Source organism: Aythya marila (genome assembly GCF_965140915.1).
Source record: "Aythya marila genome assembly, chromosome: 3".
Taxonomy (NCBI): Eukaryota; Metazoa; Chordata; class Aves; order Anseriformes; family Anatidae; genus Aythya; species Aythya marila.
This window is the reverse complement of record NC_139044.1, coordinates 23,678,047-23,703,346: the sequence shown is the minus strand read 5'-3', so window position 1 is coordinate 23,703,346 and position 25,300 is coordinate 23,678,047. Positions and strand designations below refer to the sequence as shown.

The following is a 25,300-nucleotide window of genomic DNA, read 5'->3' as shown; positions in this document are numbered from 1 at the left end:
CAACTTCGGCTGCTCAGCTTACGCTTTTTTAACTGAGGAAATCAGACTGACAAATTATAACTAAAGCATTAAAATTTTATTTATCGTATATTGAAAATATGGCCACAGTGATATTAAATGTGTACGTGTAGAGAGAAAACGTGACAGACACATCCCTGGGTTCACTGCCCTGACTGCTACCACATCTCCAGCTCAGCCTCTCTCTGGAGCTGGTCTCAGCCGTTTTTCTTAAAAAAAACGGTTATTTTGATATGACGTGGACGCTGACGTTTGGGAGCACACTCGAGCTGCAGGAAGATAAAAAATAAAAATGTTAAATAAGCAATTTTTTTTAACAACAAAAAAAAAAAGCACCACACACAAGCGAATCACGCCACCGAGAACTACCTGCCGAGCTGCCATTTCTGCATCCAGCCGCCCCGTGCCCTCATTTCGCCTCACCCCGACCCGTCCCGATACGAACCGCCCCCCCCCAACCCGCGGCCACCCCCCCCACTTCCCGCGTGGGCGACAAAAAGTAGTCCCCGCCCCCCCTCCCCCCCTCCCTACGGGGGAGCCCCTCAGATGCTGTGCTGCGATCAAATCCTTCCGCCGCTGGGGGCTCCGCCGGCAGCCCCGCCCTCCCGCCTAGATCCGGCCGGGCCGGCGCGGAGGGATTCCGGGGGGGGATGAGGGAGGGAAAGGGGGCGTGAGGGGGGGAAGAAGGGGGCAACATGGCGGCTCTGTGTTAACACCGGGGGGGGGGGGGGGGCAGTGCTGCGGCCGCTTTTTCTCCACACACATCCCCCCCCCGGCCCGTGTCGCGATGGAGAAGGGCTCGGAGCCCCCGTGGGGCAAGATCCGGGCGCCCCGGGGCTTCCCTGTGCCGCTCCCCGTCCCCCCCCAGCTCCCCTTCACCGCCCCCGTGCGGCGCCTGAGGTGTGCGTGTGTGTGTGTGTGTGTGTGTGTGTGTGTGTGTGTGTGTACGGGGGGGGGCACCGCGCCCGCCCCCCGCCCGCCGCCGGCCCCATTGTTCTGCCGAGCCGCCTCCCCCGACCCCCGCCCCTTTCCCCGGCGGTCGCCGGGGCTTCGGGGGGGGCTTTAGGGGGGGGGCCGGGGGCGGGGGCTCGGCGCTGAGCGGCGGCGGGGGGGCTCCCGGGCGGCTCCCCCCCCCCCCCCCCCAGCCGCCACACGGCGCTGGGCTGGGACGGCGCGGCCGTTAACCGCCGCCCCCCCCCCCCCCCCCCCCTCCTGTGTTGCAGATGTAGGCATGAGGGTCGGAGCGGAATACCAGGCGCGCATCCCCGACTTCGAGCCCGGTAAAACGGCTGCTTTTATCCTTAATTCTTACCTCGTTATTATTTTTATTTCACCAGAGTGCGGTGTGTGTGTGTGTGTTGCGGGGGGGGGGTGTCCTGAGGCTTTGTGCTGGTTGTGGGGGGGATGTGTGTGTGGGGGGGGCACACACTTAATTAGCAGCTGAGGCAGCGCAAGGTTGGGCGCTCTCCCTGAGGCGCTCGCCCTTCGCCACCCGCTATTATTCCCCCAGAGCGAGGAGGTGGCGATCCCCAGAGCGAGGATGCGCCTGGCCGGCACCTCTGCTGCAGCCCCAGCTGCCTTCCTCGCCCTCCTCACCCTCCTCATCCCCCCCGGGCCCTGCCCCCGCGGGTACGGGGCCCTCCCGCCCCGCCCGGTGCCCGGTTCGTGGTGCAGCGGGCGGCGAGGTTTGGAGGAGGGCTCCTCGGTTGTGGTTGCTGAAGCCCGTCTACTTTGCTGTTCTCCAGGCAGGCTCCATTGGTGTCAGATGATTTCCCACCGGAAGAGGATTGGGCCGGAGCTGCTCGCACGGTGCCTCCTAAAGCCGGAGCCCCTGTTGATGGGCACGAGTCCCCACAGGCCGAAGAAAGGCCAAGGGGAAAAGAAAGGGGAGAGGGTGGGATTAAATGGATGCGGGTTCTTGGCAGAAGGGAATGCCTTTCCCCCGGAAAGGGGAGCGTAGCCCAGGTCTCTTTGTTGATGAGACTAACCGCTTACACCTTCTCTTTTCATAAAAATAAATAAAAATGATCGTTTCTAATGTGCAGCCTGGGCTTGTTATTCCTACAGGCCACTTAGAAAAATGCAGAGCGTTTGTTTTCCCTCTGATTAAAAGGGCTTTTCACCCCGTGTAGGATGACTGGGATTCTGTAGTTTCAATTTTGTAAACTACATATGCGTCAGGATCATTGCACTGGTTACTACAGGACTAATTTTATCCTCTCTTATAACCAGGTATCTTGGAGCTTGAACATGTTGTTTGGGGGGCTAGCATTCAATTGATGCTCCCTCCCCCAGCAACTGGGATTAATGCATACTCTTTAGTTTATCAGAGCAGCTCCTTAATGATGGAAACTTTTCTTTAAGTCTTGTAGAAGATGTATAATATTGTTCCTCATGCACAAATTTTGATGATTGGGGTGACAAGACTAACTTTCTTGGAACAGCTAAATCTTTTATATGAAAAATAACAAACTAAAAAACTTCAGAAAGTATAAAAATACAATGCATACCACATTATAAGATTAGCTATCTGAGGAGATCTCAGCAAGATCTCATGCTTTCATATTTTCTTTCTGATGACTCTCGAGGCAGCATCTGTGAGAGATACTGGGCAAAAAGCTGCGCTCTTGTTGTCTTCTCAAGTAGGCACATAGATGATTATTTTTTCATGGCACAAATGGTGGCATGGGCATTCCATCAGGCGTCCAGGTTTGCATGTATGGATGCAGGCACTATCTCTAATTTACTAATTTTAATGTTTTTTCTTCTTGGGATTGTTTTAAGGCCCTTTTTTCTGACTGTTTACCAGGTATGTTAGAGTATGTATTTATTTACAGTATTTTGAATGCTTCTTAGCCCCCTTAAATCAAATAGGTGGAAGGCAAGAGTCAACGTCAGGTGAAACTAGATAGTCTAAGGTACAAAGCCTGCTCCTGGTACACGTACAGAATACTGAGTAGAACAAATAACAAGTCTTTGGCCTTGCTTACCCAGCATTTATCAGTATTTGTGAGCAATGCTTTGCAACAATATGTTGAGGAACAAGACATTCATGATTAAGGTTGTGACAACAGTAAGTTTGTTTTAACCTGAGTTCGTGTATAAAATAAGAAATGGTTTAAGAAAAAGGTAATCAACTCTTTGTCAGCCTCTTGGGGAGGACAAGTGATTGAAAGCAGCAACTAGGAGAAGTTAGCTGAAACATGCTCACTCTTTCCACTTTCTACACAGCACCCCCATTTTACAGGCAAGCCTTCAGACAGAGCTGTAACAAATTGCTATTAGATGTAATGACAATTAAAAACACCGAGATAAATTTGCTTGCTGTGAAAAATGGTTTTAATAAAATAAACCCCCTAGATCTCCATACCTAATTTACTGAGTTAATAAACCATCTCCTGCACTCCAGGTTTTGCCTCCTCCTGCTATATTACATATATTCTTATATTCTTGAGGTGAAATTATTTCTGCCTCTGCTTTCTGCCCCACCTCCTGCTGTAGCAGGCTGTTAGGGAGCTGGTGTCCTTGTACTGCGGGCCACCACTGGGGATGCACCATGCTTTGTGCGATCCTCATGAGATGCTGCTAGGGAAGTTTTGTTTTACTCTGAATAAAGCATGGCTGAAGTCCTAACTCTGCCAGGTCATGAGCTCCCAAAGGCTTTATGATGAGTTCTGCTCGCTTGATGCAGAAATACGTCTTTCCTGCTCTTGTGGAGAGGGAGGGTATTAAGAGGAGTGCGTTGGCGGCATTTAAGGTCATTTAAGGAATCCATGTCTTTGTACACTCTTACAAATTTTCTCCTAACCTCTATATGAAAACAGACTGTTAAATTTAAATTATTAAATGGCGTGGTGAAGAATATACAATTTTCTGTTTGTTCCCTGCCATCTGTCCCTGATTTCTTTTTTTAAGATGTCCAATCCTTTATTTTCAAAGCTTAGTTCTTTCTCCTGCTAGTTTCTGTGGTTTTATTCCTCAAAAAGCCTCAAAAGCTTTCTTAAGAAGAAGATGGGACTTTCTATGCTGGAAAACAGCATCTTTTGAATTTTCCAAGCCCCCCCAATGCCCTTGTTAAGTAGTATGTGCTTCTAGGTACTTACTTTATTCTCAGTACTTGTAATCACATACAGAACAGCATTTTCCAGGCATACCTAACTTCTACTAATGCTAAACTGAGATCGAGCATGTGCCAAGGTGTTGCTGCAGTGATGGAAGCAGCTGGAGTGCCCATGAGTCACCTCCAGCCAGCCCCGTTCCCCACGGGGTGAGGGCAGGGGCACAGCAACCGCATGCAGAAACCTTTTCTGAAGTGATTTGGATGTGGGTGGGAAGGGAAGGCTGTGTCAGAGGTGTAGCTCGTGGGCTCTTACCTTCCTTACCAGCATGCAGCTCTGCTCCTCTAACCGGTGTGGGTTCCTGTGTTGCCCGGTGTTTCCAACCTCTGTCCCCAGTAAGTCTTGCAGAGAAGGAGCATGTCACCTTTGGGAAGCAACGCGGCCTTCTTAGGGGTGGGAGGGTGCTGCTCGCTTGCATATGCAGGGCACAAAGGACAAAATTCTTCACATGAGGCAGAACCTGGGCATGCTTGTGGCACGGGGTGACCTGTGCCGCAGCCATAGATACCCTGGGTTGAGGTCAGGATGCCTTCCTACGAGTACCAACCTCCCTGTGTGCATGCCAAGCTGCCTGTCACCTTGCTTTCCTTTCAGCAACATGGAGGTGGCACCTGAAAGGTGCAGCTGTCTGACTGCTGCCGGAGCACAGCGCTGCTTCCCAAGGGCGTGCTGCTGGCAGCTGGCACCCTGAGCGTGGCACTGCATGCGTGGTGTCCCGCGGGTGCCAAGGAGATGACAAATTAAGTTTTTTACCTCAGGACTTGAATACCTGAGAGCTGGTAATGTCCATGATGTAAACGAGTCTGCAGGTGTCTGTCTGGATTTTTTTTTTCCAAGGAAAAACTGAGGGTATGCTTCCATTAGTCATTTTATGTGCACAAATGGAAACTGGTAAATTCGTGTTTTCTCTTGTGGTCATCCTATTCTCTACTCATCTCTTACTGAAAGAGTGGGGTACATAGTAACTGTCATTTCCTTCTGATAAAAACTGACTGGATGAGAGAAATGATGTGACTGGAACAGGTTTGCATCACTCTCCACAAAAATACTGCTTTCCTAATGATTAACAGTTGCTTACTTTCCTTATCTGAAGTAGAATGTTATATTAAGGAATCTCTTCTTCTACTAAACTTGGAAAGGTTGCTCCTTGCTTGTTTGTTTGTGGTGTGTAGCTTATGCTTTGAAAGTGTTGCTTTATGGCTTCTCTGCGTATTCTTAAACTTGTTGCAGTTACTTGTCATACAGATTTTAGGCAACACACAAGTTCTTTTAGCATTTCTCATTAACTCGTTCTCAAGTTCACAATCATAATGGATCTAAAGACTGCAAAGATGATAGCAACTACAAAATGCTGCCAAGCTAAAGAGGGAAGAACAACAAAGCACAGTACAAGATTAGAAAGCACTAAGTAGTTATCTTTTCCAAAGCACTGTTGGTTTTATTGTTGTTCTTTTATTTCCCTCAACAAGATGTAGAACCTAAATATAAAGGGTGAAAGCTTAAAATAGAGTGAAAAAGTAATTATTTCACTGGGGAAATAAATCTGTCTGTCTCCAGGAAAGATGCAAGCTAGGTTCTTCTGGGGTGCTTCCTCGAGGAGTTTATACTGACACTAGTGTAAATGCTCCAGTTGTTGAGCAATGTCTTAGCAAGAGAAGCTGTTGTAAACAAACAGACCATAAGAGCTTTTCTGTACTACCACACAGTTGTAGAATACTCATGGAAGATAACTATTAGTTGATGCTTTTCCAATATTGGGTAATTTATTTTAAAATCTGTTCTTAAAATCAGAGACTGTGATTTAGTGCTTTTTACAAAGTTGCATTGGTATTGCAAAACGTGCTTTGGCCTCCTGATAGGTGGCTTAGGCTGCTTCCCTTGCTGCATTCAGGTGGAGGAGAAGCAGAAACAAACAAACAAAGGCTCTTCAATCTAAATACTTTCTACAGCAATTTGGTTGGCTGTGAATATCAAAATTGCATGGCTACAGAAATCAGAACTGTCTGTAGTGCTGGTAGACAATCAGAATCCCTAAGAACTGTTCCAAAACAAGCACCTTTAAACTTGGCATCTATGTCAACTTTAGTAACGGGCTTTAATGCTCAAATTGTGGTACGTAGGATCTTATCTAGCAGTCATGAATGAACCTTCTTAGAGCAGTGCTGAAAGTCAGCTATTCAATGTCTTAAAGAATTAATGTGGAATTAATGTTTTTTTCCCCCTCACTTTAGTTGGGCCGGACTTCTTAATATGGTTGACTTTTACTTCATGTCCCATGAATAGTTGCTCCGAAGATCGTATTTATAAATACTAAGACTTGCTTGTTTTCTTACAGGTGCCACAAAATATACTGATAAAGATAATGGAGGGATGCTCGTATGGTCTCCATATCATAGTATTCCGGATGCCAAGTGTAAGTCCTGCCCTGCTTAGGAATTTGAATGTTGAAATTAAACTATGTAATTGTTTCTGGTATGCTTGTTTGCTCTTTGCTTTATACATAGTGAAATTCCAAATTAGTAAATTAAAATAAAAGAGAAACGTTGTTTTTATTTAGAGAACCATAGGGAAAAGAAAGATCCCCTTCTCTTACTTTGTAGTCAAGTCTTTGTTTCAAATCACGGTGCCTGTGTTACATGTTTCAGACCAATGTCTGAAACCTTTTGATTATTAATAAAGAAATAAAACACCTAAACATGAGGCACTTGTCACTCTAAATTTCTTAGAGAAGTAATTGCAGTGGATATGTTCAGGAAAGACGTGTTAAGGCCCTGTTCAAGGGAATATTATTTTTTCTTTCTCATCAGGAAAAACTGAGCATTTTCTCTCTGCAAAAGTGACGTGAAATAGTAGAATCATCAGAGTAGAATCATCTGACTAAACATGATTTTATCTGCTTAATTCAGTTTCAAACTGCCTCCTATGATAGGATTCCCCATATGTAGTATAGGGTAATAAACTTTGAGGATGCAGTCATGAGAATCTGGTCCTCAAGACAGTTTCTACTATTACCAGTAATTAGAGGTTTGTGCCCCTCTTCGCCTTTGAGGGAGTGTACCTTATTCTACTGAAGAACAGTTAGAAATAAAATACAGGTCTGATTACTGAACATTTTCTTCATTCATTTAAAGTGCGATTAACTCTTTGCTGCAGCAGTTCATAGCAAGGACATCTCTGTTTCGTTTGAGTAATGAAGATATAATTATTTCCTTTTCTCAATTATGCTCCCTTTTAACTTAGTTTAGTTGTCACTTAATTGTGAACTGCAATGGATGAATGGGATGAGTTCGTTTCTTCAGAAATAGAGTACCTGTTGAAGATCAAAACTAGCAGGACTTCCATCAGACTTAATTGCCCAATAGTGGAAAATGTTCAACTCAAAGCTGGGTCTAATATACAAAAATATGATTTAAAAAAAATATTGGTGAAGTTAGTGACTTCATTGAATGTTTGTGTTCTCTATTGAAAGCTGACTTCATGTGGCGGTTAAAATTGATGTTGGTCAGTGAAAATTATGTTAGCATCAAGGATGTGCATAGTTATTGATCTAGAATCTATTTACATTATTTTTTTAACATTTGTCTGGGCACCCCCATTGTGTCTGTGCTCTTAGGAGAGGAGTGGATTCCAAGAAGACAGCCTGTCTCTAAACAGCTAGTCTCTGATTAGTGTATAAACTTCAATACAAAATTAAATGTATTAAAGACAGCGAGCTTCTTTACTTTGAATAAAGCTACAAGTACATTTATTGTTTAGGGAGTCCAGGGCCTATGTAGTGTATTAAGGCATGGGAAGCCTGTCTTCCCTTTCTAGATGGCTAATGCTGTGTGACCTTATAGCAGAACTCTAAGTACTGAAGAATAACTTTGACATTGCTTTGTTACAGTGGATGAATATATAGCAATAGCAAAGGAAAAACATGGATACAATGTGGAACAGGTAAGTGCCATGAAATGAGAGTGCTAATTTAAAGGATTTGTTAATATAAATGTATAACACGACTCTTTTTTTTCCCCTTGGTTACCATTAATTAACGCTGTTTTTCTTCAGGCACGGCAGCAAACACTGCAGTTAAATGGATCTGCATACAGTTGTGCTCTGGATTCTCTGCAAAAGATTGAGCTCTTTGTTTTCATGACATGCTCAGCTTGTAATGTGCACTTTTGAAAGGTTTGGTATGTTTCTTGATACACTGGGCATGTCATGCAATTGTGTGTGTATATTTAGCTAAAGAGTTTCTTAGGGAAGTAGCTAACAAAATCAGTGTTTAATACTAAAATGCAAATATGGTACAATTTTAAGCCATTCATTGGGATAGGGACGGAAGTGGTAAGGTCTCGTGCATATTTTTAAAAAAGCAAAACACCTCTAAGAGTTTTTTTTTCTCCTAGATGCAGGAAAACAGAATCAAATTCTGTGTTTGAGAGTAACAAATAAGATCATTTTAATATTTTTTAGTAACTTTTAGTCACCGTCCCATAAAAAATACAGGTTAAAACTTTGCTGGTCTGCACATAGTTCTGTTGTACATTAACTAATTTATGTAAAACTGAGACTACATATATAGTCTCAAAAAATTGATATACAAATAGGAACATGGTGTATGATCAACTTTTGGAGGATGAAACCTCATGGTAGCAAAGACTTACTAGTTGTCCGTCAATTGTTAGCCGAAGAAGATGCTGCCACTGTTATGGTGCTGAAAGCACTGCAGTTTGGCAATGTTTATTTATGGCTTGGCTTCTGTTAGGGGAGAGGGAATGGAGGGATCTCAGAATAAGTCTACAAAAGGACTAGTTTTCAAACCAACATATAGTACAAAGTATTTTGTAGGTTGTTCACAGTGGAATAGAAATTCTCTTTGCAAGAGATGCTTGCTGGTTGCCATTTTAACATGAGAAGAGGTTTGTTATGTCCAGGTTATTAGAAGGTGTGTTGTCAGGGGGTCTGGAGAGCTGATGAGCAACTGGCGATCATGTCTGCACTGTATGGTTGAAACTGAGTGGATTGCGTTTCCCAATTCCCTTGCCAGACTTGATGCCAAGTCTGTCATTGATTCTCTGGCAGTAAGTCTAATTAGTCTAAAATTCTTTAAGAATACGAAGAAATGAGCCATGTAAAAAAAAATACATTTAAATTTCCATTCCTTATTAGGTGCGTGTGACATGGGAGCGGTCGTGCTGTTATGTGTGGATTGGAGAGTTGTAGAAAGACCACTCTCACTTTGAACTGTCAGACTTGCATTTTGGATGATCCTCTGGCTGATGAAAAGTATTTTTATTTTCTTTTTTTTTTTGAGTAGGCTGGTAATAAAGGCCTGAATGCCTATACGGAACTATGTAGGTGACACATACTTGTGAAGGAAGAAAGCAGGTCAGATTTGAGCCTGTCAACCTTGTTTATACTATTTGAGAAGTACTGCTGCCATGCCGACCTTAAATTATCTAGCTGTCATAGCTTTAATAAAGTACAGATGTGCCCACTCTTCACACCATCTCCAAAGAGAATTTTTGTAACCTATAAGTACATAGCCAATAAATTGTAAATACATTTTGAGAATGGGTTCTGATAGTGATTTTTATGTAAAATAAATGCTTGCCTCTTTAATGTAACTTGTCTTGGCATTTTAGAAAATTGACTAAATCCAAAAAGGGACTATTTCTCTTCAAAGGCTCTCGGCATGTTGTTCTGGCATAAACACAATATTGAGAAGTCCCTTGCGGATCTCCCTAACTTCACTCCTTTCCCTGATGAATGGACAGTTGAAGATAAAGTCTTATTTGAACAAGCATTTAGCTTCCATGGAAAGAGCTTTCACAGGATCCAGCAAATGGTAAAGTAAAATTTTGATCAGTAGCATTAAACAGTTCAGATGCATTTGGAACAAGGGCTCCCGTTGGGCTAAAATTTCATCTTGATTTCTGCACAGAAGCTTCAGGCACAACTTAGAATGTAAGATTTAAGTTCATTCCTTCGTGTCTCCTGAAGCTATAGCTTTTCCTCTCTAATAAAAAAGTTCCTCCTTGTCTCCCCCCCCAGCTTTTTAAAAATGCACACAAAATATATCCCTTGTTTCAATCTCATCCATGTGTTTAAGGTATTTGGGTAAAGGTGGTTGTAAACAGAACAGAATTATAAACTTCGGTGGAATGTTAATGAAAAATTATATTAATATGTTAACAAATTCTTCTAGCTTCCAGACAAGACTATTGCGAGCCTTGTAAAATACTACTATTCTTGGAAAAAAACTCGCTCTAGGACAAGTTTGATGGATCGTCAGGCTCGAAAGCTAGCTAATAGAAATAATCAAGGTGACAGGTAAGTTTTGTACTCTTAAGTAGCTGACTAGAGACTTGAAGTCTTTCTGGTAAAGATTTTTTAGTAATTTCCAGACACTGTGCTTAAGCATGAACTGTACTTTTAGGTTTGAGCATCTGTGGTATCTCTGCTTTTAGCAAGGGGTTTGATACCTGTGCTTTAAGAACTATATTACTCCGGTCAATATCAGTTGTTATAACACACCTGAATACTTAATTGATAACTGTAAAAATGGGTTTAAAGAACACAAAGTTTGGGAATGCGGTTTAGAAATACCACTTCATTTGGGAAATGTAGCCCTATCTTTTATTTTATTGGGAGGAGAGTGTGTGGGTGCAAGGCTTTTTTTGTGTGGTTGGTTTTGTTTTTTAAACTAGGATGGAACTATAACTAAAAGCTCAACTGCTGTAAAGGTCTGTAGCAGTTAGAATGCCTAAGTACTATTTTATAGCAAAACTTTAAAACATTTTTGTATAAATCTTATTTTCAGGAGACATAAAACTATTATGAGTCAAAGAGAATCAAAGCTCAAAACAGCATTAAATTGTCTTGGTTAAAGGGGAATGACATTTTACCTAGTTATTATGAAATTAAAATTACATTGCGCTAAGTATACTTTCGTATTATCCTTCACCTTTTTTAAAGTGGTTTAATAATTTCATTGTGTGAGTACCATAATCATGTTTATCAGAAGGCATGACTTTTCATGTATGAAACACTGACAAACCAGAGTAAAAGAGTGTAATTAATTATACTCATGAAAAGAAAAACCTCCTGAAATTTAAAAATTCATATGCTTACTTTATGGCCGGATAGCTGAAAAATCACGGAAGACAATCAGTTTGCTTCTAATACAGCATTTTGGGGTTTTGTGGTAAATAGAATGTTGTTTGTTTGTTTTTTACATTCAGCTTAGTCAGACATGGTATTATGTAAATGGCTGGATTGGACTAGGAAAATCCGTTCTCTTTTCAATCTTTTGTCTTTGAATAAATACAGCAGATTGCACATTTCTCCTTCCCCTCCTAAGCTTTTAGCTCTTGAGCACTTTTAACTGGTCAAAAAATAGTCCTGTATTTTCCCATCTTATATTGTCCTCTTCTGCTCCCCACAGACCTAAACAAGGGTTTATTCGTACGTCTGGTGCAGTGACTGGAAAACTGCTCTGTTAAAACTAACATGACAAATGAAAGGTTATTTCTAGCCTTGATATAGCTGACCATCTAAGTGTTCACGCTGGCATAAGTGGTTGAATTGAAGAAAGGTGACATCAAATTTCTTGGCAGTGGTGCCAGTTAAACTGTCTTACAAGTGGTTTTGAAACTACAGTTCAGGGTTGCTTGTTTATCGTAGAAATTATCAGAATTTAGTAAACGAAACATGCTTGCAGAAGCTCTGTTTTGAAAACTACAAATACCTTTGAGATGTCATATAATGTATAAAGCTTGACTACTTAGAATAGATATTTTAGAGTAGATAATTCTGTCATACCGTTTGGGATTAAAAATTTGATAACGTGACTAGCTTCTTATCTGTCCACAGTGATGATGATGTAGAAGAAGCTCATCCAATGGATGGAAATGATAGCGATTATGACCCCAAAAAAGAAGCCAAAAAGGAGGTAACAGATAACTTAATGGTGAATGTCCGTTTGTTTGTTTTCTGTGTTACTGTGAACAGCATAATTTGCAGTAGAGACATGTAACAACTTAACATCTACCTGTTTGCAGCCTGATGAAATCATGGGGTCTTTAGTTTATTGAGATCTTTATGGCTTCCAACTAAACTTTACTATTTACTTTCCAACGAAACTAAACTTTATACTTTTTTTTCTATTCTGGGGCTTAATGTATGTCTCAAACCTTTGCTATCTCCTGAATGATCTTAGTTTTACAAGAGATGTGCTATCACTACCTGGCAAAACAACATGCCCCCTACTTCTGTCTTGTTACTGTGTGTTTACAGTTTTATTGGTTGTGAATTATCGGAAACTAAACGTTTTTATTGTAAAAGTAAATGACATTTTTTCTAAGAATAACTTTTTTTGTTGTTCTTTCAAAGCCACAGTGAGGTTATGCATTTCAACTGATCTGTGACTTTATTGAGATGCTTCCTACAAGTAGATGTACAGAAAAATATTTTTGTCTCATTAAATGAGCACTTGCTCCTAGTTTTACGAATAAGTGCTGTGTATGGGGTATGTTCAGGTTATTATTTTTATTTTCATAAATGTTATTTATGAGCAAGACTAGAAGAGCTCAGTTACACATGTAAACATTTGTTTTCTTGATCAACTTCTATGTATTTGTGATTTTCCTAAAATTTGAGTGTTTGTGCTCCTTGAGAATGAGAGGAAAGGACAGTGCAGAATTTCAATATCCCATCTTGAAATAGTATCTTCATAAAGTAGCGTCTAGGATTAGTAATAAAACATTGTGGTTCTATCAAAAATGATGCTGAGTAAGAGACTGGCGGTATTAGATTCCGTTCTGTTTTCCATGACCTTCAGTGTACCACTTTTTCTCTGTAACTACCTTAGGTAGGAAAAAAGGACAATTACAAAGACACCTTTCTGTATAAGAGTTTGATTTTTTTTTTTTTTTACATGCTTGTGTATGTTGTTTAGAACTTGAAATGGCACAAGCTCTGATAACGAACATTTTTACTTTTTATTCTGCCATTATAACAATGTTCTTACCGTCTGTTGGTTTGAGTTGCCACCTAAGCCACTTGTCAATAATGGCTATTTTGTTCAATTTACTTAGTTATTGTTAGAATCACGACACATGTTCCAGCATGAAAGTAGCATGTTCATAGACTTCTAGGAACAGGACAATGAGTTTTGCAGTTTCTGAACAGCTATTTCATCCGCAATAGATAATTATGTGAACTAATATTTCTAGTGAGATTTGCATACTTTCACTTCCTATGTAAAACATAAAGTGAATGGGCTTACTTAAATGCACAGGGCAATTTTAATTTCTCTTACCAGAGAAAGCTAAAACAAGCCAAACCCTCTAGCCTGGCAGGACAGAAACTTGAAGGAATGTTTTCTCTTTAAATCTAGATTAAACAGCTAAGAACTGCAATTTCACACTGAAAGAGCAATGTTGAACCAGAAGACAAATGGTATAAATGGGCCAGAAGTATGCTTAACCTTGAAATTTGTAGATGTCTAAGGTGTAAGGTTTTATATCAACTTTGAAGGTGGAACAAATATCCTAAGTGCTTTTAAGTTAGCCTCTGTAAGTCCTGCATGGATGTCAGCAGGAAGGAGCAGTGAGGAGCTGTTTGAGGTAGCAAAAAAAGCCAGAATCGCATCTTTGTTTTGGTAGTCAGTGTTGCTTTGAACTGAAAAATCCTTACAGGGACAGTCAGTTTTGCTTTTCCGTTCCTGGTCTGTAGGTAATCTAGCCAGTTGCTCTACAAGAGTCACACAGGTGCAGACTAGCTTGTTGTGCAACAACGCCTATTGAAGACAAAGTTGAAACTTTTAGCAAAGGTCTCCAAGGCGTCCAAACATATCAAAAGAGCAGTTATAATGACTTTATCTCCACTTTGCCGTCCCTTTCCACTTAAAAAAAAAGTGAAAAATAAAGGCTTAACTTTGCTAAATTGCTTGGATTTTTATAAAGACTGCAAAGGTAAATTAATTTTCTCTTCCAAATCTCAAATCCCCTCTCAAAACAAACAGTACTATTGCTTTCCAAGTTGGAGTACTTGCAGCAGGAAAAAGTGCCATCATGCATTCTTGCCAGTCCTGGTTGACTTTCTCTGATTCTTCACCTTTCAGCTTTCACCTGATATCTCTGTAGCTAACCAGAAGGAAATGTATATAAATCCCCTCATTACTTGGTTTAAAGATACAGTGTATATATTCTTTATTTTCTGCTTACCTAAGAGGTTTGTGATTCCAGTCCTCTTTTACAGTATTGATACTGTGATTCTTTACAGTTTACTGTATTTTCATCTCTGTTCAAGAGGGGAAAAAAGAAGAAAAGATTGTAAATTTGACCTTTCTAAGCCTGAATAATGCAGGCTTATCCAGCAAATGGCTAGTATGCTATATTGCTGCATCTGTGAGGCTTAGTTTGGATACTGCATGCAGAGAAGGATGTTAGGTTAGGTTTTCTGGGTCATAAACATGACATTACAATGCTATGCAATACGTTATTCTTTAGAGAAATTGAATGTAAGTTACTGTTATTCTTTAATGATTTATTTCTTGTAAATTAAAGGGCAATAATGAGCAGCCTGTTCAGACCAGCAAAATAGGGCTGGGTAGAAGAGAGTATCAGAGCTTGCAGCATCGCCACCATTCTCAGCGTTCCAAATGCCGTCCACCAAAAGGCATGTACCTGACCCAGGAAGATGTGATAGCTGTTTCCTGTAGTCCCAATGCAGCCAACACAATTCTTAGACAGCTGGATATGGAACTAATCTCATTAAAGCGACAGGTACCATGGGTTATTGGTCTTGTTTTGTTTTCATCTCAAATTGTTCTTGTAATGATTTTATAGATTATAAGATTATTTGTGAAGATTGTGAACCTTCTTTAATGCAAGCCTTCCAAATTTGTTCCACAGTTATCACCAGAAAAGCTGGACACTAGCTGTTCTTCAGTTTTATTTTTTGTTCACGTGTTTTGTGGAGAACATGAAACAAGATGACCCCTTAAAAAGGGGAGCAGGGAAGTATGGCACGAAAACAGTGTTATTGATTTGGGAACAGGAGAAAAACAAAGTCACATTTTTGTCTTAACCTTGTTAAAAAGCATTTATGTGACAAGTGAGAATAAGACCAATGAAGCAGTGGAAGTTATATTTGTTATGCTTAAAATTGTAGCTGTTTTCTTGGATGTCTTACCCCACATCACATGATAGTATAAGGGGGAAAAATCATGGGCCTTGTTATTTCTCTGTTTGAATTGGTGAGCTTTCTACTTCTTGTTAAATTTAAAACAACTGCTTTATAATCTTCACTTTTAAGAGGACTATTGCTTGCCTGCCTTTGCATGAAGAAGTTAACTTGTGGCACTTAAAGTGGAAACACAGAATCTATTCAAGCTTTTAAGGGTACAGCAGTATGTGCATGCTTGCTTTCTAGGAGGGATGTGGCTACAAATTGAAGGCTTATCTCCTGGAATTTCTGCCTCCTTATAGACTGCTAAGAGCTGACATGTTGCAAAGTCATGGAGTGAACAAAGGGTTTTGTGGGCTTCTTGCTCCCTTGTATTCTTTTGCAGGAGAAATATGCTTCTTTCTATCACAACAGGACTTTGGGACTAAATAGCATAGGTGGGTTTCACTGTTTAGCCTGAGTGTAGGTGAGTTACATCCTTGAGGTTGTCTTTCTCTTCTTTTCTTGCAGTGATCTCATGGACGCAGCCTTTAGAATCCTCCACTGCGTTGTCTGCTTTTGTGTCCATAGTTAAAGAACTCTTGTAATAGCTTTGCACCGTAGTTTGCAAAACTATGTTCTCAATGTGTTACCTTATGTGCATCACTGTCAGGTTTGAATGGTTAACAGATATGTATATGTACAGTTTAGAAGTTCTCTTTGTAGACTAAGGTATTTTATTTACATATTTTAAGTAATTTCCTCATTATGATGGTCTTAGATCAATAAAAAGCAGTCTGTCAGAAGCAACTAACTGGAAACACCTCATACTTTTCCATTTTTTTTTCAAAGTGCTTTTTGGAGAAGGAAGAAATTTATGTACACAGTACATTTCACTTAGCAACCTAAGAACCATATATTCTGCATTCTTCTTCAAGAACATATGTATCATTATCAAAACTTGCATTTAATGTCCTTCTTTTAATATTTCTTCGGACTGTTCTTTTGAAAGACTGGCTTAAATATTTTTCTCTCCATAGGGAACTGTGCTGCATCTTTTATTATTTTTTTCTTTAATGGTTAAAAGTAGTGAAGCCTTAAACCATAATATTTCTCTTTCTAACTTAGGAGGTACACTTGTGGCAATCCTAGTGAAGATATATGTGTAAAGTGACCAACTTTCTTTGTGGAGCTGATTAACTTTGTTGTTTTTGACCAAGGTTCAAAATGCTAAGCAAGTAAACAGTGCACTTAAACAGAAAATGGAAGGCGGGATTGAAGAATTCAAACCTCCTGAGGTAAATCAGAATAAATATCAGAACTTGTGGCCTTGCACTTACATTAGTGGGAAGCTACAGAAATATGATTTGCTGCAGCATAATGTTTGCATTTCAGCAGCAGCTTAAACAGGATCCATTGAATAACATGCTTTGGTGAGTCCGTCTGGTCTTTTTACAAGAAATTAGTAGTAGGCTTTTTTATGGCAACTGGCTGAATAAAGAAGCAGAAGAAACTGAAATGTTGTATCCGTTCATGACAATACGGAGCTGAAATTGAGTCCTGATATATTGTTTTTCTGGTTAAAAGTAGTTTATTTGGATTGCTAGCAGTAAATTCTATGTTCTTTGTGAAAACATCAGTATATATAGATTTGGGCATTTGAAGTGTGTGATATTACTACAGAGGTTCTCTTCTTGCTTGTTTTAAGGGCTTGCAAATGAAATGTAACACGAATGCGAAACACTCTCAACAGCAAGTTCTAATTGTTTAGATAAATTTTACAGTTAAATTCAAATTCTGCCCGCATAAAGATCGTTAGCTTGTGCTTTAGTTATGTTGTAGGTGAAGAACTGTAATAAAGCAGAGGAAAAACTGTTGCTGTAGATCTAAGCTCAAATCCTTAAATGCTATGTCCTGTTCATGAAAGCAAAACTTTATGGCTTACAATCAAGAGATTTTTACTTATGTAATACAGTCTGTCATGTGACTAAAACACATTCTAATGCTCAGATATTTTACAGCTGTTGAAACATTTTAATGATCTTTGTGCCATTTTTCTAATTTTAATAGTCTAATCAGAAAATCAATGCCCGTTGGACCACAGAAGAGCAGCTTCTTGCAGTACAAGGTATGTTCATAGTAGTAGCAACTTGAAGTAACAATCTGATGCGAAGGATTTTAAGAGGTGTTCAGGCATATGCTTATGTTTCATTCTAATGAAAGATGAACTTTTATCTGGTCTTATAAGGAAGTCATTGAGAAAACAACAAAACTAGTGAGAATACTTAGCATATTTATTCAAGCAACATGACACTGGTCTTTTGGTTACCTATATTAAATCTCAAATAGAAAAGCTAAGATGGGTTTAACAGCTGTATTAGTACTGAAAAGTCCCTCCAATAGTTTTTTAAATAACCTTACATGAATTTCTCCGAAATGGAAGACTGAGGTAGTGGTTGAAGTAATAAAATTTGAAGCAAAAATTGTTAAGACATCTTTCCATATCCTTAAAGTAGCAAAAAGGCAGAAATAAGATTGCTTTACGGGAAATAAGTGTTTTTTTTTTTCCTTTTTCTGTTCAAGAGGGAATAAAAGAGCAGATATCTAGCCAGCCTTTAAGAGTCTGAATGGATACTGAACTAACTGTCTTATTGGAGAAAAAAAAAAAAAAAAAAAAAAAGATGATTTTCTAGCAGGCTACTAATATGGCTAATTTGCTGTTATTTTGTTTATATGAAAGAAAATGGACTCTTGTCCTGCTTCTATGTGCACTGTCTAATCAAAGAACATGCAAAGGAAATTTCTGGAGAGCCTGTTACTGTTTAGAAGTCATCATATGTTGACTGACTTCTGTGGATCGTCTTTTCTAAGATAATATACATTAGCTTAGTTAAACATATCTACAGTATATCCCTGTATTCTTCACACGCTTTTAAATGAAAGACTAAATTTTAGTACCAAACCTTCAGTTGGATCAGGATAGGAGTTTAAAGTTGTCAGGCATGCCATACCTGGTAGTCATTTACCAGAAGACAGATCCTGAAGTTAGGCTTATTTTGAAACGTGAATAGAAATACTGAAGAGAATAGTGTTTCTGAAGTCATGCCTTTCAATTTACATGCCTCTGAAACTGGGATTTGCATCTCCAAACTGTTTTCTGTCCAAAGTTCTTTTTCTCAGTATTAGTAACTAGCTCACTTTTTAGTTTTCTGAATGCAACAGAAGGAGGTGCCTGTCTTTAATATGATTGTCTAGTAGGTAGCATGCTTGCTGCAGAATTGGGGATAATCCAGGTTCATTGTGCCCGCCTTAGGATGAAAGAACTCAAATCATCTTGCATTTTCAGAGTTTAATTATCAGAGCTCTAACCAAGGAACAGTTTGGGAAGTGATAAGAATGCGCTGAGCTTTTGTTAAGCTATGGCACTGTGTAATCAACAACAGAAAAGAGAAAACTGGAGCATGGAGAAAAGAGAAAGAGGATTGGCAATTGCCTGGAGAGGAGTTCTAGTCTTCTGGCCTCTGCCTGAAGGAATGTTTCATGTTTTATAAAGGTAGTCAGCCTCAATACTTATGGGTGGGAAGAGAAAGCATGCCTGCTGGAAGAAAGCTGTTTTCACTGAACTTCCATGAGCTTCTTGTATATACTGTTTCCATTTTAGTCCCCTTCCTCGGCCACTGTATAAAATGGGGATGGAAGAACACCTTAGCATGAGGGACAAAATATTCTTATCCCACCCTTACCTTTTGTCTGGTGGTAAATTCTCCCTCCTGGCGTGAGTGTTGTAGGTATTAAAGTCCCATCCTTTGCTTCAAAATAATTATTTGAATTAGTAGCCTAATATATGAAAGGGCCATGCTATCTTTAGCTCTGACTCTGCTTTTAAAAGAAGCAGCCATGGTTGCTGTACTGAAAGCCACAGTAGTGTGTGTTAGGCTTGAACTTGCCAGTTGACTGGAGCATGGGGACATTTAGTTTGTATGCTCAAAAAAGATTTAGTTCATCAAATGCTGATTTATTTTGGCATGTGATTTTAATAATTTTACAGAAATCATAAGCATTATTCAGGTAGGTGGCGTTTCTGGAATTTTTTCACTGTAATTCAGATGGTAAATCCTACTACAGAATCAGAAAAATCACCTGCAGTAACAGTTTTGGTACTGTTTTTTCTAAACATGACATAACTCTTGTAGTCTGTGGGCTAGTCTAGAGAGATTGGCAGTAACTAAAGAGAGGTATTGAAAAAAAGACCTTAAGGTATTGCTGAGTGTGTAATCTTAAAAGTAGCGTGGCTGCCTGCAGTGGGGTTGTGAACTCAGGCTTATGATCTCTGAGCCAATCTTTTGCAGTATAGTTAATCAGGTTACTGTTCAACTTTGTCAGTTCATCATATGAGGTGTTCTTAACTCACAAAGTTTATTTGTGTATAGGAACCTGTGAGCACAGCCATCTTTTCAAACTAAGATTTCAGCCATTTGAAAATTGTATTTGCAAAAATGTTTTAAGGCATGTTCTAAACAACACAATTTGAATCAAAAAGCAGGCATGATTTTCATAGCATTGCAGTGGAAAACAGTTGGAAAAAAAACAACTCTACATAAGCTAGTTGCCAGGAGCGCTATAATCACACCCCAGTGGAACTGCAGCTGTCATAACCTGGAGGTTGTGGTTAACTGTTTCTGCCTCGTTGTGGTGCTGTATTATATTGCTTTGGGCTCAGGCTGATGTTTTTGTGCGCCTGACAGTGTGTGCTGTGCTGCACGGCATCACACAGCAATAGGAAGTGTAAAACTCAGGTTTAGGAGTTTCCCAGAGTTGCACATCTAAAATGAAACACAGTAGTATTGAGCAAGGTTAAGCGCAGCTCTTACCTGGGTAAAGTTTTGAGGATCTTGAAGGGTTCCCATCAACAGGACTAGTTCCATCTGAGCCAGGGAAAGGGTGCCTGTGAAGTGAGGCTGTGCAGCTGTATTTTGAATTGCACTGGCAGCAGCCTAAAAAAATTAATTAATAACATATTAAACACTTGAGAAATAGCTTGGGTGATGTTTATAAGGACGTGTATGTAAAGCCCGCCAATTTGAAAGGGATGATGAGTTGGCATCAGCTCTTACAGATGTGCCAACACATGTAAAACTCTCATAAACAAGGATTGAACTCCCTCTGTTTCTGATGCAGCTTAAAAATGCTTTACTACGGCATTGTGTATAAGCCATTGTGGTGATGCTATAGCAGTACAAAATAACACTGAAAAGAGTCCAAAATGATAAGTGCTGTGTGCAGATAAACTGATTAAGCTTGTTTTTCTTTAGATGTTTCTCATCGTTGGGCTCTCAGGGAAGGCGCGGTGCAGTTTTCCAACTGTCTGCTTGGAAATAGGCTTTAAGACCTTGCATCTACCAGCTTCAAGTTAGCTAACAGGTTCAGCTGTTTTGCAGGTTAAGGGGAAGGAAGAAATATGGAGAGCATAATAACAGAAAATCCAGAAATCACTAAAGGTCTGAAATAGTTTTCAAGCAAAAATGTGCTTTGTTCTGCTGGACACTTTCTACAGGATGTTAGATACGTTGCTGTAGACATTTGACGGCCATCATAAATTAGCAAGGGTCATAATGACAGGGCAATCAATATTAAAACACCGGTGGGATTGCTCTGTGGGCATGTGCAGCTGTTAAGGGGTTAGTACCCCTTTAGCTAGTACCTTGAACACCTGAGAATGAAAAGCCAAATCCCTGTATTTGCCTTGCCTAGATATGCTCTCTCCCACAAGGCTCTGCTAGGTCCTTTTGTTTTCTTTCCAAGGTTCTGGCAGTCAGAGAGGTTGGATTCTTTTGTATGCCCAAGAAAAGATCTTAAATAATGTAGCCAGGCACTTGACAGTTGTAGCATCAGCTTCAGCTACAGTAATTGTTACCCTCCTAGAGCTGAAATTTTCTCTTAAATGTTAGAGAGTGTACGTGCCACGTCAGAAAGGCCTATTAATGAAGTGAGTAGAAAATAGCAGAACAAGATGAAGATCATACTGTTAACAGTTAAGATGAAAAGAAGCATAGCTTTCGGATTGGAAACAACTCTCACCTTCTGAATCTTCCGTTTCACTTTCTGAAGCAAGACATGAAATGAGGCATGAGACGGGATGCCTGTCCTCTAAACACTGTAATATATTCTGAATGAGTTCAGCGATCAGGAGCTTCACATCAGGAGTCAAATTGTAATTCACTCATGCATAGCTGGGAGCAAAAAAGAGGCTTCTGTTTATTGAGCCTGGAGTGTGCCTTACAGTACCATAGAGTACAACCATGTAATGTTTAATTTCTCTAGGCTCTAGACCTCTGGCCACTCTATGATTAAAAATAGATTGTACAGCTGTGTTCAAGGATGCTGGAGAGCTTCAGGATTTTCTTCTTAAGCAAGAGAGAGGAGTAACTAGACATGTACCCTAATTAAAACAGAGAACCAATAAAGTTCAGATTATAATTCCAATTTTAGGTTTAAAATTACAAAAGTCTGTAGACCTGTAGTTGCTGTTATATGCAAATGCCATTTTAGAACTTTAAAAAGCCTGTGTTGGTATTTTTGGAAAGGTTCAACAGTGTTTTCTTTTGGAGTACTTGTAACCTACTGATATTGATGTGAAAATGAGTGAAATGAACAATGCAAAGATCTTCTGTCATGCTGCTTTTTGCCGGAGAATTTGATCCTGGAGGCTTGCGCTGGGCTTTCTTAGAAACAGACCCCAATAGCTTATATTTATTTACTTTCCCCTAGGTGGTTGTCCCAAAACTCCAGAGTTGTTTACCCAGCTTGAATGGTGAATGAAAGCTTTAAAAAGACTTTGTCCAGCGAATGCTGGCTGGTTACACTCGGTAGCCTCAGTAGAGCGTTCTGCATATGGAGGGATGAGCCGTGTGTTGTGACTCCCAGAACTCTGCCCCTGTGCGTGGTCCTGTGCCTGCTGCCCTCAGTGCTGCTGCTGGCCAGCTCTCGCACAGGTGGTGGGCGGCTGGCATGGAGGGAACCTATCGAAGCTGTCAATGTTTGTTCCTTGGCATGTCTTGTTAGAACTGTAAACACTTGTTCAGTCATCCTCCCTCTCCCACCTTGAACTTAGCTTGGGCTTCTGCATTCAGTCCAAGCACACTGAAAGATTTACTGCATTTGTCAGAGGCCAGATCTCTGTGGTTTTAGGTTGGGAGGCTTGGTTTGGTGAGTAAGCCAGGATCTTTAAGAAGAGTGGGTAATGACCTTTTAATAAAGTTCTTCATTTATGTGTTTATAGCTATGCAATTAATATTTTTTTTTGTTTTAATAGAAATTGAGGCCTTCTCCTAATTGAGAAGTCCGCCTAATTAGTGAGTCGTTGGTTTGCAGGTCCCGTAGGTTCTCTCTATAAATACATCACACGTAGCTGTGTCTGACTGATCCTTCACAGCTATGTTATTTACTTTGCCTTCCAGGTGTCCGCAAATATGGTAAAGATTTTCAAGCTATTGCAGATGTAATTGGCAACAAGACTGTTGGCCAAGTGAAGAACTTCTTTGTAAACTACAGGCGTCGGTTTAACTTAGAGGAGGTATTGCAGGAATGGGAAGCGGAACAAGGAACCCTGGCTTCTAATGGTGATGCTTCTGCTTTAGGGGAGGACACAAAAAATACTTCTAATGTGCCATCAGGAAAGAGCACTGATGAAGAAGATGAGGTGTGTTTTGTGTACCAGATATAAGTAAGCATGGGTTGAGGAACAGCATTTTATTTAGTGATGTAATGTAAGGTTAACTGGTGTGGAGTGGCAAACCACATTCTAAAGAATGATGATAAGCTTGCATAGAACTTCAGCCAATGTCGTTAACCCGCTGGGAACAGGACGGCACCTTGCATAGTGACGATCACGTTACTGTTTTATTGTTAAAATGCAGATCTTGTTCTAGAAAGAAGACTCTTGCTTCATAAATATTTTTAGTTCTGCTGTCTATAATATTTTGGTTGGCGATTTCTTTTCAGTAACTTCTCAGTTTTTCGGTTTTGTTTGATAAATGCTGTTTCCTGTATAGTGGACAGTGGCAACCCAACGGCACGGCATTCCGGCTGGGACGGCTGTTCATGCAATCTTGTCTTTGTCCTTTGTGCAGGCACAAAGCACTCCGACCACTCAGTGTTTAGGCCCTTCACCTCCAGCACAGGCATCTGCTCCAGCACCTACCGCTCCCATGGCAACTTTAAATCAGCCACCCCCGTTACTTCGACCAGCGCTTCCTGCTGCTCCTGCGCTCCATCGCCAGCCTCCGCCACTTCAACAACAGGCGCGATTTATTCAGCCAAGGCCAACTCTAAATCAGCCTCCCCCGCCGCTCATCCGCCCAGCTAATTCCATGCCTCCTCGTCTAAACCCAAGGCCGGTGTTAACCACAGTTAGCGGCCAGCAACCACCCTCGCTTATTGGAATTCAGACAGAATCTCAGTCCACCCTGCACTGAAGAAATAAAGCAGAATTATGCTAACTCCTACAGCTGAAAAACAGTATCAATGTACTTTTTTTTTTTTTTTTTCCAAATAATGAAGGGGAGAAAACAGCAAGCCTTCACAGGTATCAGACCAGTTTTACAGAGGAGCGAGATAATAACCAGAAATGGAACCACGTGAACGACCACCTGTATAAAAATATTTTTTGTAGAAGACTTGTACAGCAGAATAATGCCTACAATACAGCCCTCCTCTACGTGAATAACTGTTGAAGGAAGCTAACTTCTTACATGAATAAATGTTCAACACACCAAGATTTGGTTTAACTGATTTTTACTCTATTTATTTTATTACAGTTCTTTGTAGTCAAACATCTAATTACAGAAAAGTAGTCTGGCAAATCTAGGAATAAGTAATATTGTAGGAGACTTAAATGTAGCGTTATTTTTGTGTGTGTGATTTTTGTTTTTTATTTTTTGTACTTTTTAGTGGATGAAAAAAAAAACTAATGGCCTTAGGTTCAGAATTTTTGGCCCTGTTTAGGTAACGGTAGTAGCATTTCAAGCAATTGTAAAATGTGGGTGTTTCTTCTCCATGTTTTTCCCAGAACATTTTTTCTTGTTTAAAAAAAAAAAAAAAAAAAAAAGAAAGAAAAGGTACGGTCTTATGAAATAGTCCTCTAAAAGAGTGTTCTAAAAACTCAATGAGCTATTGTACCAAACATAATAAATCTCACATGTGTTCTAATAGAAGTTATCTGAAAACAGGTGTCCTACTGCAATATCACTCTAGGCTGGGGTGGAGAGAAAGGCAGCAACTTTCAACACCCAGGGGGATTACAGGAGAGGAACTGTTTAGCAAGAGCTATTCATTTAATGTTATTCCACGGATTCTTCTAACTTACGTACAGTAGAATTTCATTCCTCTGAGAATGTCTGTTAGCAGTTCATATGCATTAGCTCATTGATCTCATCTAAAAATTCATTGTGAAAGCACAGAGGCTGGTGGTGGTAGCATACTGTAGGCAATAGGGCTGTCTGCTGCCAGTCCAGTCTGAGTGGTAAAGGAGTATTTCTGATATCTGCTGTTGCTGGCAGAGTTGACTAGCTGGGTTGAGGCTATTGTGGCTTTTTTCTTTTGTTTTGTTCACTACCTAAAACCTGCATTTGGATATTAATTACAGCTCCCAAATTTTAGGAGATTATAAGGTTATTATTTTCCTATGTGTTTGTTAATTTTTTCTTATTGTCTTAAAACCTTGATTCATACCCAGCAGTGATTTTTTTTTTTTTTGTATTTTTTTTTACTAGATGCTTCTACCTTCCAAGGAAATCAGGCTTCAATTTGAGTAGCAGTGTTTGAAACTGTGATCTGAATCAAGCTATTGAAAAACGTTGCATTCTTGACTGTGTAGAAACATTTGTGTTGACTGCCATACTATTCTATAAAATTATTTTTGTTTATAACTGAAGTGGTGTTTGCAAGTCCTTTTAAATCCATTTTGTTATTAACTAGATTTGCCCTTGACTAAGATGAGACTATATTAG

General features: G+C 40.0%; 1 protein-coding gene across 8 annotated transcripts; it reads left to right on the top strand.

Moving 5' to 3' along the window:
• The first annotated feature begins 792 nt into the window (after positions 1–792).
• Positions 793–24,038, top strand: RCOR3 (REST corepressor 3). Of its 8 annotated transcripts, none has more exons than XM_082755787.1 (12): positions 793–918; positions 1,242–1,298; positions 6,472–6,549; positions 8,023–8,075; positions 9,808–9,969; positions 10,330–10,454; positions 11,997–12,075; positions 14,693–14,911; positions 16,514–16,591; positions 17,364–17,421; positions 22,751–22,992; positions 23,423–24,038. In XM_082755787.1, exons 2-12 carry the CDS (start codon positions 1,250–1,252, stop codon positions 23,765–23,767), a joined length of 1,488 nt encoding a protein of 495 aa, XP_082611913.1. In that variant the 5' UTR covers positions 793–918; positions 1,242–1,249; the 3' UTR covers positions 23,768–24,038. The 8 variants fall into 8 exon arrangements, with proteins under 8 accessions (XP_082611913.1, XP_082611911.1, XP_082611917.1 ...); XM_082755785.1 differs by having other exon boundaries at positions 11,997–12,093; XM_082755791.1 differs by lacking the exon at positions 22,751–22,992.
• The last annotated feature ends 1,262 nt before the right edge of the window (positions 24,039–25,300 follow it).